Source organism: Panthera onca, chromosome A1 (genome assembly GCF_046562875.1).
Source record: "Panthera onca isolate mPanOnc1 chromosome A1, mPanOnc1 haplotype 2, whole genome shotgun sequence".
NCBI classification, from domain to species: Eukaryota; Metazoa; Chordata; class Mammalia; order Carnivora; family Felidae; genus Panthera; species Panthera onca.
In genome coordinates this window covers 151501090-151518899 of record NC_138339.1, presented here as the reverse complement: position 1 = coordinate 151518899, position 17810 = coordinate 151501090, and the positions used below count along the sequence as shown (strand labels likewise).

The following is a 17810-nucleotide window of genomic DNA, read 5'->3' as shown; positions in this document are numbered from 1 at the left end:
ATCTCACCCTGGGTGACAGGCTGGACATGTAGATCATGAGGGTGAAGACTTGTACCTGGAGTCTCCCCCACCCCACTCCAGGTGCCAAGGGACCTGCCCCCTGGACTCCTTGGAGAGGGGGGCAAAGTGGGGCACTAGCTCCCTCCCCCAGGCCTCCCCTCCTCTGCAGGGAGGGGACCTCTTACAACCCAGCAGAGTGAGCACAGGACCCAGGCTGGATCCCTAATAAGGAAATATGCATCTTTTGCTTCGGATTTGAAAATTAATCTAACTAAAGACAATTATGTCTGTCTAACCCTGGCCCTGGCTTTTCAACCTGTTAGTGGAGGGAAGGGCCAGACTGGGCATCCCCAGGGCAAGGGAGCCTGGACTCCAGCCAGTCCATAGTCACAGCTGGCTGGGGGAGCCAGGGCATTGAGGATTCAAGGATGGCCTACATGGCAGCAACACAGAGCTTGGCCAAGGTTTCCTGCCCTCCATCCCCCCAACAGGCCAGGTGATATGGGCAAGGGCAGCGGGCCCCCCCCCCCCCCACCCCCGGTCCCCATGCAGTGACCCTGCTGTCCCTATCATGGCCTGGCACTGCCAGCAGGGAGGCCAACGAGGCAGTCACTGCCAGGGCACTGGGCCACGTCCACACCTGCCACGAAGCCAGTGGCCTGTGTGTCCTGCTCCTGTTCCCAGAGGTGAGCTGTGGCTAGTGGCACCAAGCATTGGAGAGCCGTGAACTAGTTAAGAGACTTTATTCTAGTAGCTATAATTACAGTGCTTGTTTGTCGAAATGAAAACTGAAAACAAGTATACAAAACAGTTGATTACTAATTGTGTATTGAAAGCAGTAAGAGGTTCCACGACACCAAATAAACCAGTTCTGAGGATTTCCCCAAGATAAAGTTGAACGGCTCCAGCTTCTTCAGTGTTTATCAAAATACGAAAGAAAAAAGTAGACGTCGTCGTTTCGGTGGCAAACCTGACCCTTGCAGGCTGAGGGAGTGAAAGCACATGTGGACGGGGGCTCCGGGGGTCCCCCTGAGGGCCCTGGGAGTGGTGGCCGCAGCCCCCAGCCCATCCCCCCTGGGCGGCCATGTGGGCACAGGTGCGAGGACAAACGCTAGGGGAGGCAGGACCACCGGAGACAGCAAATCACGGGGACCCTGTCGTGACCATGCAGGATAGACCATGGCCGGCTCTGCCCCGTCACGTTCCCGACAGGAAACGGATCACCAGTGGACCAGACGCCAGCCCTTTACCGCAGAACCTAACTAGGCACGTTTCTCCCTTCCGTGTGTTCAAGTGTTCTCCTTGCCTTGTGTTTTTATCTGTTTTAAAAATGCACTGAGTTCGGGTTAAAAACCAACCACCAAAATTGATTCCAACACAGACCTAACGCCCATAGGAGAAGCGAGCGCCAGGCTGGCCCCGACAGCAACTCCTGGGGGCCCCGTGAGCCTAAAATCCCTTCTCAGTACTGAACAGTGGGCTGATTCTTTTTACAATAAAAAAAGCTGAGTAATATTGCATAGGAGTACCAGAAACTGCCTCGTTGGGAACAGAAACTATTTACATTAAATAAAAACCCGGCTGCAGGCTGCGTCTGCACATTTACAGCATGGTGAAGCACACTGTGACCGACCATGGAGACAGCTTCTGGCACTCACACCACATGAGAGTAAAGCAGGGTGGAAGGAGGGAGTGGGGGGGAGGGGGCGCAGCTCACTTCTGGTTCCGGAGCTGATTGGACAGCCAGTCCAGTCCCTCATAGAGCCCGTCCCCGCTGGTGGCACAGGTGGCCTGAATGTACCAGTTCCTGTGGCGCAGCGAGTGCAGGCCCAGCTTGTCCGTGATCTCGGCTGCATTCATGGCGTTCGGGAGGTCCTGGTGGTGGGAGAGGCCGACGACCTCCAGTCAGTGGGCAGCAGGGACCACCCCTTCCCGCCTCCCACCCCGCATGGCCGGGGCCCACGGGCGTGCATACCTGCTTGTTGGCGAACACCAGCAGGACGGCATCCCTGAGCTCGTCCTCCGCCAACATCCTCATGAGCTCCTCACGGGCCTCGTTCACACGCTCTCTGTCGTTGCTGTCCACCACGAAGATGAGGCCTGCGGAGCCGTGGGCGTCAGGACGGGCGCCGATGGCGCCCCAGACTCTCCCGCAGGCCACAGCCCCTCCGCTCACCTTGTGTGTTCTGGAAGTAGTGGCGCCACAGGGGCCGGATCTTGTCCTGGCCGCCCACGTCCCACACGGTGAAGCTGATGTTCTTGTACTCCACTGTCTCCACGTTAAAGCCTGTGGGGGCCACGACCCTGGTCAGCCTGCCACCCCAAGCAGTGAGAGGCCCATGCCCCTCCCCTGCTGCACCCCCCTGCCCCCCGCCCGCGGTCTCCTCACCTATGGTGGGAATGGTGGTCACAATCTCACCCAGCTTCAGTTTGTACAGGATGGTGGTCTTCCCTGCAGCATCCAGGCCCACCATGAGAATGCGCATCTCTTTTTTGCCAAATAGGCCCTTGAAGAGGTTTGCGAAGATATTTCCCATGCTGTAGACTGGGGGGAGCAACACTGGCCAGAGAAACCTGTGGAGACAGGGGTCCCTGGGTCTCTGTGCCGCCCAGGGCCAGCAGCGCAGGGGCGCTCCGGCGGAAGGACAGGTCTGACCTCTGACAGCTCACAGGGTGGAAGCTGACCACATCTGGTTCCCAAGCAGCAGAAGGGAGACTGATGTACAACCCGCAGAGGGAATGCTGTTCACCCAATGGCTGTGGCTTTCACAGGACGCAAGCTCCTCAACCGTGCAACAAGAGGGGCCAGAAACAACCATCCCGGCAGTGACGCAGGCCAGAGCCAACCACACCAACGTGACGTGCTCAGAGCTTAGCGCTCACCCACAGACAGGATTCGGAGCCAGACAGCATCTAGGCTCTTGGGCAGCACACAGGCCATGAAGTCCCAGGGGGAGTGACCCCATGGGCCGCATCAGGGACTGCGTTTGCCACAGGCTCCCCTCGTTCAGAGCAGAAACGCTGGGCCCAAGGGAGTGGTCTTCCATCCCACAGCCCCCAGGGCACAGGAGCCACCGGGGCCTGACCTCCCCATAGGCGGGCACTTTCATTTCCAAACAGGCACCTAGAAGAGCTGGCCACCTTCTCAAATGCACACTGTTTGGGAATCTGGGTGTTTATGGCTGGCTGCCTTTATGAAGCCAAGCACCCAGGCGCTGGGCAGCCTTTACACCGAGCGCCCGCAAGACCAGGAAGAAGGCTGGCCACCTGCCCCCGCCCCCAGGAGCAGCCAGGAGCTCCATGGTCTGCGGGAGTTGCAGAGGGTACAGGTCTGCCCTGCGTCACCAGCTGAGACCACACATGTTCCCACTCCTGGTCAGCACCCAACACACCCACTTTACCACCAGGACGCCTGTCAGTTCTGTGCCAGTCCAGTCAGCACTGGGTGGAAATCACCCACCCTACTGTGAACCTGACGCTCCCACGGGCCTGGGCATGCCAGCAGAGGCCTTCAAGCTGGTTTCTGTGCACTTGTTACTGTTAAAGATTTTATTTTTAAGTCATCTCTACATCCAACGTGGGGCCTGGCCTCACAACCCTAAGATAAAAGTCTCACGCTCCGGTGAATGAGCCAGCTGGACGCCGTGCCTCAGTGCATTTTTGACAGTTTATTGCTGCTATTACCTATTCAAAAAATTAAAATTTAAAACGACCTTTACTGTAACGCTTCCTTTTCTGCAGACAGCCCATTCTCCTAATATACACAGAGGATGACAAATCCTTTGGGAACACAGAACGGACCAAACACACACATTCAAACTCAGCTCACTGTTGAAATCACTAATGAACAGGTGCCCAAGCGACAAAGACAAACAGAAAAAGGGGGAGACAGGTTCTGGGAGCAATGAGAATGTGGCTGGACCTTCCAGGAGCAACAGACCCAGGAACTCTGCCACCCATGTCCAGGCGGGAGGGTGTGGGTGCACACTGTGCTGCACACAAGGACAGACACCCACAGGCTGCCGAGCCAGGACGCACGGCTGCCTGCATCTGGATGACCGCAAACAGCCATGCAAGTCTCCCTCTAAGAGCCACCAATGGAAGAGAACAAAAGAAAAGAAGGAATTTGGGGGGAAGGAAGAGAGAAGACTATTTCAAAGGAAAAAACAAACAGAACCCCCAACCCTCACATGGCTGCAGCCAACAAGGTGGGGACCCAGCGCACACAAAACAAGAATGGGGAGTCAGAACACAGCAGACCTGACGGCCAAGGTGAAACACACAAACCTGTGCACACGTTATGGAAAAAAAAAGGATACTTTCACTATGGGGATGTCTTTTTAGATACGACACCAAAGGCATGGTCAATAGAAGAATTGATGAGCTTAACTTTGTGAAAGCTATAAACTCCCAATCCAGGAACAACCAGGTCAAGGGTCAAGAGAACGGGAAGATCAACCAGACAGAATATTTGCAAGAGACACGCCTGATCACGGACTGCCATCTAAGAAATGCCAAAAAAAACCACTTAGAACTTGATACCCAGCAGACTGAAACTGCACGTAAGAATTTTAAAATGGGTCAATGACCTTAACAGACCCCTCCCCACAGAAGATCTACAGATGGCAAATGAGCACGAGAAAAATCTCCAAGTCAGTATGTCTTCGGGAAATGCAAACGAGAACACCCAGCTGCCCACTACACACCTATGAGAAGGGCCCAAACCCCCCACACCCGCACAAGTTGCATAGCATGGGGGGGTGGGGGGGGGGGTCACAGGAACTCTGCCTTGCTGGTGGGGACCTGAAACCGCATAGTCACCGTGGAAGGGTTTGGTGGTTTCTCACAAAACCAAACATTGTTGCACGGTGCGACCCAGCAGTCGAGCTTCTGGGCCTTTACACAAAATCCTGGACGTGGATGTTTACGGCAGCTTACCCACAACCACCCAAACTTGAAGAACCAAGACGTCCTCCATGAGGTGACGGGTAAAGAGACTGTGGTCCATCCACGCCAAGCGACATCACTCAGCGCTAAAGAGAAATGGCTTAACCACATGTCACTAAGTGGAAGCAGCCAATCCAAGACGGCTGCGCACTGTGGGACTCCAAGTGCCCAGTGCTCTGGAAAAGGAAAACCACGAAGACAGGAAAAGGATCCCCCCAGTGGCTTCGGGGATTAGGGAAGGGAGGGATGACTAGGGACACAGGGGGGCTGGGCTGTGAGGGTGGTGACAGCCATCACGTGATGGGTCCATGTCATCCCATACTTGTCCTCCCCACGAAAGGATGGGCCCTGGGTGCTGCAGCATCCATGCGGGTCCCCCAGGTGGGGACACTGCCCTGAGGGAGTCTGTGCCTTCCCCACGGTTATGCTGTGAACTGAAAACAGCTCCCAAGGCTTGCAGGATGAGGGGGAAAGGACAGAAATTCTAAACCAAACAAACAAATTTACCATCTGACTGATGGAAACTCCAAAAAACAACACAGGAAAGCGTGGGGAGGAGATTCTGCTGTGACACCCTGCAGGAGCACAGAAACCTTTAGCCTGAAAGAGCCTGGGGTACAGACACGGACACAGATGCAGTCTAAGAACACCAAGGATCCCAGCACTCTACCCCAGTGACACAGCAGTGCCCTCAGCCAAGGTGGCGATGCAGGGGAAGGGCAGAACAAGAGCCATGTCCCTGCAAAGAGGTGGAGGAGGGAGGCAGAGCTCCAGAGAAGGGGACACGCCACAGGCATGGCTTTACAGTGGGGCCTGGCTATCCCAGGGCAAGGGAAAAACCGATGACAGGTACAGAAGGCCCGAGGATGAAAATGAACACAAGAGATCACTTGAAACATATGCCATCCCCACCTGGCTCTGCAGCAGGTGATCCCCCCCCACCCCTTGCCATACTCTTCCTGTTGCTGGGGTGAGGGTGATCCAGAGGGCTGAGGCCAGCCCGCACTGTCCAAGCGGACCCCCAAGGGGGTGTCATCAGCATGCTCATCTAGAGATGTGGCCACTGCAGTGGAGCCACGACAGGGGTGATCTCGGGGAGACGGGAGTGGGCGGGCTATCTCCACTTGTCTTAGCACTAATGTAATCTTGTCCTTACCATGATCACAGAGTCCTGGGGACCGAGGGGTAAAAATGTCACTTGCACTCTCCCCAGCCCCCACGTGGGCAGGTGGACCATTTCAGGGTAAAACTGCCTGTTAGCCTCCTCCCCCCAGCGTGCCGCCACCAGCCCCCAAGTCCCCACTTGCCCACACACTGCCCCTGGCCTGCTCGGCTCTGCTGAGCCCTCGTTACCAATGTGGTCTGGGTCCTTCCCCTGTGGTTCTCCAACACATCAAACTCTGGAGCCCCAAGGGGACTGACGAGGTGAGCGTGCAGTTTTGGGTGCAAGACACTACCACACGGGCGCTTGGTCTCCCCCAGCCGAGAAGCGTCTACACCTGCACCTGGCCCATGACCCTGCTGGCTCCTGGCCTACCCCAGCACATTTACTGTTTTGCAAAATGTCAAGACCTAACAGAGAATCTGCCACAGGAGAAAGGTGGACCTCAGGAGAAAGGTGGACCTCAGGAGAAAGGTGGACCTCGGAGCCATCCTGTGGCCTATGTCACACCCTCTGCCACCAGAATCCCTTAAGCTCAAATCAAAACTCATCTTTCCTGTTTACAATGATGACCCTCTGCACCAGTGAGCAATGAAAACACAGACTTTCTCAGAAGGGCTCCCTCCAGCCCCACAGCCTCGAGGGAACAAGTTTTCCCTCTGTTAGGACCAGAAACAACATAAAGCAAAGACCTTGGCGGCCCACGTTCTCGGATAAAGAGGTCTATGTGGCTACGGGTCAAGGCCAGCGATGGGGCCTCCGTGGGGAAGCCAGTCCAGCCAGAAAGAAATGTAGCTTTGTGAGTTTACGCCCGTTCCGCTCCAATAAATGAATCCAACATGACTGGTTTAGCTGCCAAAGAGAAAAAACTTACTGTGACTTCCGCCTGTAACCCCAGCCTCTCCTCTGACAGGCCTCTGAGGTTTCAGAGTAAGCAAGGAACAAAGTCTGTCACCTTCTCTGAAATCATCGACTCAGCAGAATCTCTACCAGCGAAGACCAAGATGACCTGAGCAGTTTGCCATCATGGCCAAGAGGCAACCACCAACGTAGAGCTTGATTTGACCCAGGGAGACAAACACATTGGGGTTTGGGCTCCATTCTGCACTGCGGACACGATGCACCACTCGGCCTCCTCCATAAAGGGGAGCTCAGATGTTTGAGTTCCCTACATGAGTGAAAAGCTGGGTGACCTCTCAGCTCTTCATCTTTCAGCCTTATTTTTTAATTTTTTAACCTTTTTTATTCATTTTTTGAGAGAGAGAAAGAGAGAGAAAGAGAGAGAAAGAGAGTCACAGAGCACGAGCAGGGGATGGGCAGAGAGAGAGGGAGACACAGAATCCGAAGCAGGCTCCAGGCTCTGAGCTGTCAGCACAGAGCCCGACACAGGGCTCAAACTCACCAATGGTAAGATCATGACCTGAGCTAAAGTCAGACACTTAACTGGCTGAGCCCCTCAGCTGCCCCCCCACTTCTTACAAGTCAAGTTTATTGGACTCAACTTACATACAGTAACATGTTCCGCCTCACAGTTCATACCCTCGTTTTGATTTTTCCAGAGCTCATATGCACTAAGAACCGTTTTTTAAGGGTCTCATGAATGAGCAACTGCTTTCTAGCAGCCCCCTATGTGCACCAGTCGTCAATCACTCAAGCCCCATCCATCCCTGACACAGCAGCCACCTATGTGCACAGGTTGTCAATCACTCAAAGCCCCATCCATCCCTGACATATAGATCCTAAGTGTAAAATGGGTCCTCAGGGCTCCTGGGTGGCTCAATCCACTGAGCGTCCTACTCTTGATTCAGCTCAGGTCTTGATCCCAGGATCATGGGATAGAGCCCTGCGTCCACACTCACCGTGGAGCCCGCATGAGATTCTGTTTCCCTCTGCCCCTTTCCCTGCTCGCGCTCTCTTAAAAAATTAAATAAAAATACATACATAAATAAAAGGGGCCCTCTACTTTTGTAGGCCACATGTAATCTCTTGCAAACTGCTTTCTGCACACCAGCTTTGGACTCCAGGGCCTCAGCTAAACAAATAAAACCTCAGGCCATCACCCTGCCCATCAGCACAACATGTCATTCTGTAGCCTAGGGCTTCTTCTACAGCAGAGTATATTACCTAGTGTACCTAGTTTGTAAACACCAGTGGACCAGGAAAACTGAACGTGCCAGTACTAGTGGTAGGCAGATACACCACAGAGCCCTAACGCAGTGTGACACACAGGAATCCACACAGCCAGAGGGGACACTACACAGCCCGGCACACCCAAGGCACCTAAGTGGACTGATCTCTCTTATTTCCATCAGTTTTATTCCTATGACTGACCTATACCTTGTATTAGTTTCAGGTATGCAACAAGGTGTCTCCCTGTAATTACGTGTTCACAACTCTAGCTAACACCCACCACCTCACACAGTTCCATGTTACTCTCCTGTGAGAATTTCCAAGGTTTCTAACACCATCCAGTACTGTCAATGGGTCACCACACTGCCCCCCACGTCCCAGGACATGTCTCTTTCCACCTTCACTCAGCTCCCCCTCCCCCACCACATCCCAGGACATGTCTATCTTCCACCTTCACCCAGCTCCCCACCACCACATCCCAAGACATGTGTACCTTCTTCACCCAGCTCCCCAACCCCCCCTGCCCCCACCCTGTACCACTAGGAACTTTCCATATGAAACACACAGTGCAGAACCAGATCATTCTGACCAGCACCCCAAGGCCAGTTCTGATGAGGAACTGCCTAGGGACTGCCATTGGGCCTTCCGGCACAAACCTTCAGGGTGTTTTACGGGACCCAGTCAGGCCCAAGGGCTGGCCCCTGTGCAGTGATCCCAGCCCCCACCCCCACCCCTCACTTCACACTCAGTCTATGGTGGCTGACGGTGGGGGCAGGACCTGGCAGGTCTGACTCCAAGGGCACAACACTACTGAGATTCAATTTAGCTGGCTCTTTGCCAGCTTCTGATTCAATGTGAAATGTAACACCCAGAAATGAGTTTCCTCATCACTTGCAGCTCCTATCAACAGTAACACAGCAATGTGAATACCCAAGGGCCACTGTCCACTGTCCACCAGAACAGGCACCGGTAGGACAGTCTAACCACACGCAACGAACCCTACTCACTACCAGCTACAAAAAACAAGGCACTGAACAGAAGAACATGTTTACAGTTCCTAGTTCCCCCTTAATTCAGTCTTACACTTTTACTTACTGTTTTGTAACATAACTACCCTCTAAACACTTCACCAAACTTCTGTTCTTCTGAAATGTATACAATGGAGCAAAATCCTAAGGGGTGCTGCGCGGCTCGGTGGGTGGAGCATCTGTCTGACACCGACTTCAGCTCAGGTCATGATCTCAGGGCTTGTGGGTTCGAGCCCCACGTTGGGCTCTGTGCTGACAGCTCAGGGCCTGGAGCCTGCCACGGATTCTGTGTCTCCCTCTCTGTCTCTCCTCCACTCATGGTCTCTCTCAAAAATAATTAAGTGTTAAAAAATATATATATATATTAAAAAAAATCCTACATAGGCTAGCCCAATGTAACCAATACCCTTCTACAGAAGACCAATGAATACAAATGTCACATGTGTCTCCAACTAGACAACAAGGACCAATGAGACTCAGTCCACGCAGGACCCTTGACACACGTGTCACACTTTCCAACTAGACAACAAGGACGGATCAGACACGGTCCACGCAGGACCCTGGACACACGTGGCACATGGTCTCCAACCTGAGAGAAGGAGACACACAAGTTGAGCCTGGCCAGGATGCTGCTGTGTGGAAGAGCCCCTCAGCTCTCTGCATCTGTCCTGATGGCAGACATGGACCGCTTCACAGTATTTTCTTATTCCTGATTGGTTCCTGGCCACGAGGCCTTCCACTTCTGGCTCTGGCAGTCATGAAGGTCCCACAGTATTCTAGCCCATAGGACGGACACTTGGCCTCCCATTCTACTCTGGCTTACACCTAAGGGCACAGATACCCTCTCTGACCCCAAATGCAGTCAAGTCTGAAAGACTTGTTACTGAAAAAAACTGAAGATCAAAAAAGCAAATTTGCATCAACCAACAACACTGAAATGCACAACAAATTGAGCCGAAAACGGGGAAATTCAAGTAATTTGTGAGCACAAGGCAAAGCAGCATCTGAGAAACCATGGCAGCTGTACAGCACCTATCAGCCTGAGAAGGGTCCTACCACCGACCTTACTGACCCGCGCAAGCCTGGACCAGCTGCAGGGGAACACAGGGGAATGTGTCCAGAGACCCTGGGGCCCCACCCTGACCACACCCCCAGCACCTTCTCCACGGAGGTGCCCGCTCAGTCTGTTACTCCACCATCCGCAGGAAGCAGCCCTTTGGCTCCAAGCTCAGCACACTCACACACGGAGGCTGAGCAGGGCAGAAGGGTGAGGAGTGCCAGCACGTGCACAGTGAACAGACTGTCAGGGGCATCTCTCTCGGTGGGGTCCCCCACAAACGTGCTGTGGCCAGTCGCTGCACCTTCTCCTACCATATGGACTCCAAGGGGCCAGAGACCCCCGTCCACACCCTCCAAGGACGGGGAGGTAGGAGCAAGCCCTCCTGCAAACCACCCAGGGTGGCAGGAGGTCCTGAAGCTCTCTCAGCACAGGGGCCAATCCTCAACCCTCGGTCTGGGTCTTCAAGGGACTTGGAGGGACCATTACTGAGAACAAAATTAAAAACCCGCAGCCCCACCTCTTCTGGAGGAAGCTTGGGGGGGGGGGGGGGGCGGGCCCTCCGCCGGAACTCCCAGCACCAGACAGCTCTGAGAACCACTCCTCCGACCCCGCCTGCAACCTCAGGCAGCCCTGGTGGGGGGTGGGGGATGACTCTGGTTCACATGCCTAATCACACCGTTCTCCACCTGAAGCCTCTCGAGGGTCCCCACGGACCCCTAGGCCGGACCAGGTCAGCACCCTGCATTCACACTCTGGTGCCACCCTCCACAGGACCCCATCTCTACCCCCCCCCACAGGTCTCCACTAACACCAAACCCCCAACATTAACCAAGAACCTCCTCTCCATCCCCCTCGTCCCCAGATCTGCCTGCCTCACCCTCTGAAAGGCAGCCTCCCCACCCCGGTACCTGCCTGTGCCCTGGTATCCTTATCTCCCCTCTGGCACCAGCAGGGGCCCACTAGGCAAAGTCAGATGCCTGTACACCACCCGCCAGGAAGGGTCCTCACAAGGGTCGGAGCCGACACGCCCGTGGAGCTTCACAGTGCCACCCCACCATCCCGAGAGGAAGCTGGCAGCCAGCACAGCTGGGGTACAACCCGTCCTGCAGCTCCATCTGCTCATCACAGGGAAGTCACAGGACAGTGAGTTGTTGGCGAGTGTGAGCCCCCACACAGGAAGCTCCGAGGAACCACCCGCCAGGGACCAGGGACCACTGCAGACCCACACGCTCACTTCCCATACACAGGGCGGCTGCATCCACCACACAGGCCATTTTCTCCTGGAAACGGAGGGCAGCTCTTGAGAAGGTACCACAGAGAACAGAATGCAATCTCCCTTGATTTACAAGGTAGTTGCATTCCTGGAAAATTCAGAACATCTATCAAGGCTGCGTACAAAAAAGAAAAAGTGGTTTGGTACACAAACCACGATGGAGTGTAGGAAATCACTTTTTTTTTTTTTAATTTTTTAATGTTTATTTATTCTTGAAAGAGAGACAGACAGAGAGGCAGAGAGAGAGGGAGACACCGAATCTGAAGCAGGCTCCAGGCTCTGAGCTGTCAGCACAGAGCCTGACATGGGGCTTGAACACACGAACCCACAAGATCATGACCTGAGCCAAAGTCAGACACTTAACCGACTGAGACACCCAGGTGTCCCAGAAATCAGACTTTTTATGACCTGAGGGCACATGGAACATACTCTTTCTGGGGACGAGGACCACTGGCCTGCAGCAGGTCTCCCCAGGCCCCCCTGCCCTCACCTGCTCCTGACAGTTCTCCAAACGGCCACGTGCCCCTGCCTGGGAGAGGCTTTCTGTTACCAGACCCGCAGGACCCTGCACCCCATTCTGCTCACTGCCCCAGCACCACACATCCACCCGTTCCCTCCTCTGAGGCACACTTCCCTGGGCATCCGAGACTGACTGTCAGGGACAGGAGGAAAAACTGTAAAAGCACATCTATCAGGGCCCAGAAATTAATCACACACATCTACACATACACTTCTCCTAAAAATGAGTTTGTGGGGAAGAAGCCATCCAGTCAACAATGAACTCCACGCTGGAGCAATCTGACCGTCCTGGACATTTCAGGGAAGGAACTAAGACTGAAAGTCACTGTTGACTGCACGGGACCTGCCCTCAGGTACCAGCAACGGGGACTTAGTGCCTTTTCGTCCATCTCCCCAGGAACTGGCAGTCTCCCATCACTTTGACAGACAAAAACGCTGAAAACTGTAAATATCTTCAGCCAAGTTTCACCACCAAAATCAACACAACAGACAGTATTTTAAGTATAAATTAATGGATTCAGTTAATTAGGAACCCTGTGCTCACCTACAGATGATAGGAAAATTCACAGGATAACGCTGTTGACAGCAATGTTTGAGACAGACTTTGTTTTGGATCCAGTGATCAAAACGCTGGCATGTCTAACTCACCCTTCATTCCCACTCTTCACGAAGGAGACCAGACGGAATCTTGAAATTGTTTCCTTGGCCACTGGCCGAAGTCATACCGATGGGACACTGACACTTCACAGTAAAGTTTTCAGGGCCTTAGAGAACCAGAACCCCCAAGCTTCCTGTTTAGCTTCCATGTACGACTCCACAAAACTGATTTCCTATGTAACACAAACTGAAAAGCATCAGGTATTTGCCAGATGAAGTGCCTCTTGGAACCCTTTCCGGCACCCCTTCAAGGAGCAAAGCTTATTAAATTCTGACTAAACGCTAGTGTTTCCCAAATCTACCATGCACTTCCAACTTCTAGAACCGTGTGTGGATCATAACTGGGCATCCAGTAATTTATGGTACGCACTAAGGGTCACCTCTGTGGCCTCAAGAGATACAGAAAAGTCAGCCTCCTGAACAGAATCACTCCCACATCTGTAACATCTCCCTGCCTTTTATGTTTTTGTGGTTGCTTCCTGACTTTAGTCAGGGCTGCCGATGACAGGATGCCAAGCTCTGGTGGCCACGGTGTGCAGAGACCAGGAAATAGGGGTCCATGGGGACCCAGTGGAGGGCAGCACGTCCCCGCATCAGTCAGCTCTGCCGCTGCTTCCAACTCCTGGAAGGAAGCTGAGGAGGTGTGTGTGTGTGGGGGGGGGGGGGGGGGGGTTGCTGAGGGACTCCTAGGAATCAGAAGCTTGGATGCTTTTGTGCCAACCTTGCTACATTGCTTTCCACTAATCAGGCCACCTGACCCCTCCAAGTGTGGACCACCTTCCTGAACAGTGACAAAGCCATAAAGCTGCAATGCCTTAACAGTCACACACCTATGCTTTCAAGAGTGCCTAATAATCACCAGAACAAGCACCCGAGCGGTTACAATGTGACCTGGAATTACCCCCCCCCGCCCCCCCCCCCCCCCCCACTCATAAACTCGGCAAAGCCGTCCTTTGCCAGCAGGCAGGGTTCCGGCCAACCCTCTCCCAGGTCAAAATCGCTTCTGAAAGACTGGACACTGCCACACCAATGAGGAGCAGAGAGCACAGCTCAACTCTCTCATTTTAGGAACCCTGAGACCCGGCCTCCAGGCTCTCCAATGAGCACAGGGGTTTCCATGTGACTGTGACATCACCTCCGCAGCTCATAGCCCACAGACTTTACCGGAGCCCACGGGACAGGGAAGTACAGTGGAAGTGTCCTCTTGAGTTGTCCATGACACAAAGCAAGTAACCAGACCACATGACCTACAAAGCAGAACCATGAGGGGCCAGAACCAGCTTCCCCTTCTGCACTTTCCTTAGAAGCTGATTGCTCAGCACGTAAGTTAGCCGTTCGCCAAGCCAGACATTTCCAGTCTTGTGTCTGCAGACAGGGACCACGCCAGGGGGCCTCCTGGAGACAGGGACCTCTGTGCTCAGCCACACACACTCCTGCCAGGGGGCCTCCTGGAGACAGGAGCCTGTGCACTCTCCCAGCAACCAAACCAGCTCTGTGCTTGGACACGACCAGACATGGGCTCATATACACACAGTCCTGCCAGGGGGGCCTCCTGGAGACAGGGACCTGTGCGCTCACCCAGCAACCATGGACCAGCTCTGCACTTGGACACCACCAGACTTGGGGCTCATACACATACACTCCACCAGGGGCCTCCTGGAGACAGGGACATGTGCGCTCACCCAGCAATGACAGACCAGCTCTGCACTTGGACACGACCAGACATGGGGTTCATACACACACACTCATGCCAGGTGGCCTCCTGAAGACAGGGACGTGTGCACTCACCCAGCAACCAAACCAGCTCTGTGCTTGGACACCTCCAGACTTGGGGCTCATACACATACACTCCTGCCAGGGGCCTCCTGGAGACAGAGACATATGCGCTCATCGCAGCAACCAGACCAGTTCTGTGTCGGAAATGGCCGGACTTGGGGTTTACACACACACACACACACACACACACACACACACACACACACACACACACTCCATTCCTTCCATGCAGACCCCTCTGCGAACAGCGCTTGCACTTGTGGCCACTCATGTGGCTGCTGGAAACTGCACACACCTGGCCAGTGTCAGCGGAGCCACGACGTGGCCCGGCGTCTCTCGCACACACGCACACGCACGCACCGCTGGAAACGCAGGTCCGACCATGCAGACGGCGGGCACACAGAGGAGTGCTGACCACTCGCTCACTAGTTCTGAAACAAGCCTGCCGGGACACACGAGCGGCAGCACCCACTTCCGGGACCCTCTCCTCTCGCCACAGGCGCTGCTGCGGTCCTGCGGGACCGACCAGCACACAACTACTGGTGACTGGGGAAAACGGGAGGGCGGGCCGCCGCACGGCTCCGGGACTCGGCACTGACAAGCAAGCTACCATCTCCCACGCCCAGACCCACCCCGACTGTGCAACAAGTAAGCGCAGGGCCGCGGAGGCAGCTCGCCCCCGACGGCCCGTCCACAGGTACACTCCGCAGGCGCCAACTAGGAAGGAAGAGTGTTCTCATCTCCGCCAGCCGCGACCAGGAAGTCGGCCCTGGCTTGCATCAAGTTTTGGTAAAGGGGCCCCGCACAGACGCGGACGCGCCCGCCGAGCGCCCGGAGCCTCCGCTGGCAGCAAGTGCCCAGCACTCAGACCCCGGGACCTCGCCCCGCAGCCCCGCCCCCGTCCTGCCAGCCAACAGGAACTGGGCTCAAACCCTGGCCGTCGCGTGACCTTGGCGGCGTCCCGGGCCGCGGGCTCCAGTTTCCTGGTCCTCGAGACCCCGAGGCGGGAGGCGGAGCAGGCGGAGCAGGAAGCACCGCTTCCTGGGGAGCCCGCGGCCTGGGCCGGACTTCCGGGCGTGCACCCCGGTGGCTCCGGGGGGCGCGAGAACCACGGCGGAGGCTCGGGGGCCCCGCGGTGCGACCGACCCCTGACCCAGCCTCCGTCCCCGGGACTCCTGGCCCCCGGCGCAGCCCGCGCCTCAACCCCCCCGCGCCTCGACCCTGATCCCGGTCGCGGCGCCCCCCGCCTCCACCCGGCCTCAACTTGACCCCCAACCCAGCCCTCTGCGCCCGCCCCGCCTCGATCCTCATCCCAACCTCGACCTCGGCCTCGACTCGACACCCTCCCCACACTCGACCCCCGGCCCGGGCCTCCGCGCCGGTCCCCGGTCCCCGGCCCGGCCTCGGGCCTCACCGCCCCAGCCTCACCTCGGCCCCCGCCCGGCCCGTCCTCACCACAGCCCTCAACACCCTTCCGCCGCGGCAGTGGGCAGTGCGTCGCGTAGCCCTGGCAGGCCCCCGCCGCCCGCCACCCGGCCCCTGGCCCCCGGCCCGCCGCCTCACCCTCGGCGGCCGCGGCGAGGCTACTGCTCCGAGCCAGGCGTTGGTTTCGCTCCCACAAGATGGCGGCTCTGACGGCGGCCACGTCAGTGCCTGCTGCCGCAGGGAACACTGGGGAACGAGGCGGGTCTGCCCGCGGCCCCGCCCACCCCTGCTGCAGCACGCACGCGCAGACTCCTGGCTGGGGGCGGGAGTGCCGGGACAAGGACTCCGCCCCGCCCCGAGCCGCGCCCCTCCCGCCTCTGCGCTTGCGCACTCGCTTCCCCGACTCGGGGCTGAGTCCGTCCGCGCCTCAGTCGCGCTTCTTAGGGGAGGTGCCGGGTAGAACCCACCGGTCCATTTTGTAGATGGGGAGACTGAGGCGAGGAGGGGATTGCGGCCCCGGGAGAGGCGGCGCCCGGGTGCAAGAGAGGTTTCCTGTTTCCTCCCCGGCCAGGCAGGTCCCAGCGGACCAGCGGGCAGCGGGCTGCGGTCCCTTTCCCCGGGCGCCAACCCCCGGTGTGGTAATAGTGGCCACCAGTAGGTGGTCCGGGTCCTGGAGTGACCCAAGCAGCCGCGCGCGTGCCCGGAAGAGCGCCCCCGGGGAAGCATGCTGCAGATCACATGAAGAAGCCTTCCAGTTGGACAGGCTGAGCAGGAACCAAGCCAAGCAGGGGACAGTGCTGCTCTGGGGTGGTCAGGAGCCCAGACCCAGGAAACTGGAAGGTGGAGACCCCTTCTCCGGGAAACCTTGGGCGGATCAGAAGGGAGACGCGGACAGTCGCCTCCCTTCTCCATAGTCTCCAGGCTCAGGACTTGGCTGTGGACCCCACATGGAAGCTTACTCTGGCCTCCTGCCAACCCCGGTTCCCCCTCCTTTCTGCCACCTGGGCTCCTCCCCCCCGCCCCTCGTGCTGGTTTGAGGGGTCTCCCACTCGAGAGGGTTGTTACGATTGTTGGAGGGGTTCTCCAGACCCGTGTGTTGTAGAGGGCACAAAGCAGGGCCATCACTTGTCAGAGAAGGGCATGAGGTATTTTGCTGCCTGTCGAGCAGCCTCCTGCTCCTCTCTGCCTCCCTCCCCCGCCTGCTCCAAGCTGGGGGGCTGCCCCAGTCCTCCTCAGCTGCCCTTCAGCCCCAAACAATGACAAACCCGTCTTCTGAGAGGCTGATGGCCCTGTGAGCCAGGCCTTGCAGGCCCCACCTGGCAGTCCCAGCCTCCCCCAGACCTCACCCCTTATGGATGAAGCAGTCTGTGATCTGCACCGCAGCATCTGCCCCCAGTGCTATCATCCTCCCTCCTCTGCCTGAGGCTCCCAGCTCAAATGCGACCTCCATGGATCTGCTTGGGTTGTCTGGGGGTCTCTCCTGCCCTAAACATGCCACAAATGCTCAGGCAAAGTTACCCTCAGGAGTATGTATCTCTAGGGAGTGACACAAAACCTTCTGCTGGTGCTGGCTCCCCACCCCCAGAGAGCCAATCTCCCACCAAACATCTTCTGAAGCTTCCTTTGAAATTTAAGCTGTGAAAAAAATATATAGGCATGAAAGATACATGCACAGTTTTAGGAAGATTAATTCCTGTGTATCCACCTCTAGGTAAAGGCATTCACTTTCCCTCTTGATTCCATCCACCTGGTGTGTCCTCTCCGGAGGAAAGGGACCATCTGCAGGCCAGGCCACACATTTATGGGGGCCCCATGCAGGCACAGCAGGGGAAG

The 17810-nt window shown here is 56.3% G+C and overlaps 1 protein-coding gene across 1 annotated transcript; it reads right to left on the bottom strand.

Annotated features, from left to right (window-relative positions):
• Positions 1 to 726: 726 nt before the first annotated feature.
• On the bottom strand, positions 727 to 16245 carry ARF1 (ARF GTPase 1). The gene is made up of 5 exons (XM_060636518.2): positions 16116 to 16245; positions 2390 to 2574; positions 2177 to 2287; positions 1976 to 2100; positions 727 to 1875 (listed from the first exon to the last, which is right to left on the bottom strand). The coding sequence occupies exons 2-5, from the start codon at positions 2535 to 2537 to the stop codon at positions 1714 to 1716; spliced, it is 546 nt and encodes a 181-aa protein (XP_060492501.1). The 5' UTR covers positions 2538 to 2574; positions 16116 to 16245; the 3' UTR covers positions 727 to 1713.
• Positions 16246 to 17810: the final 1565 nt, after the last annotated feature.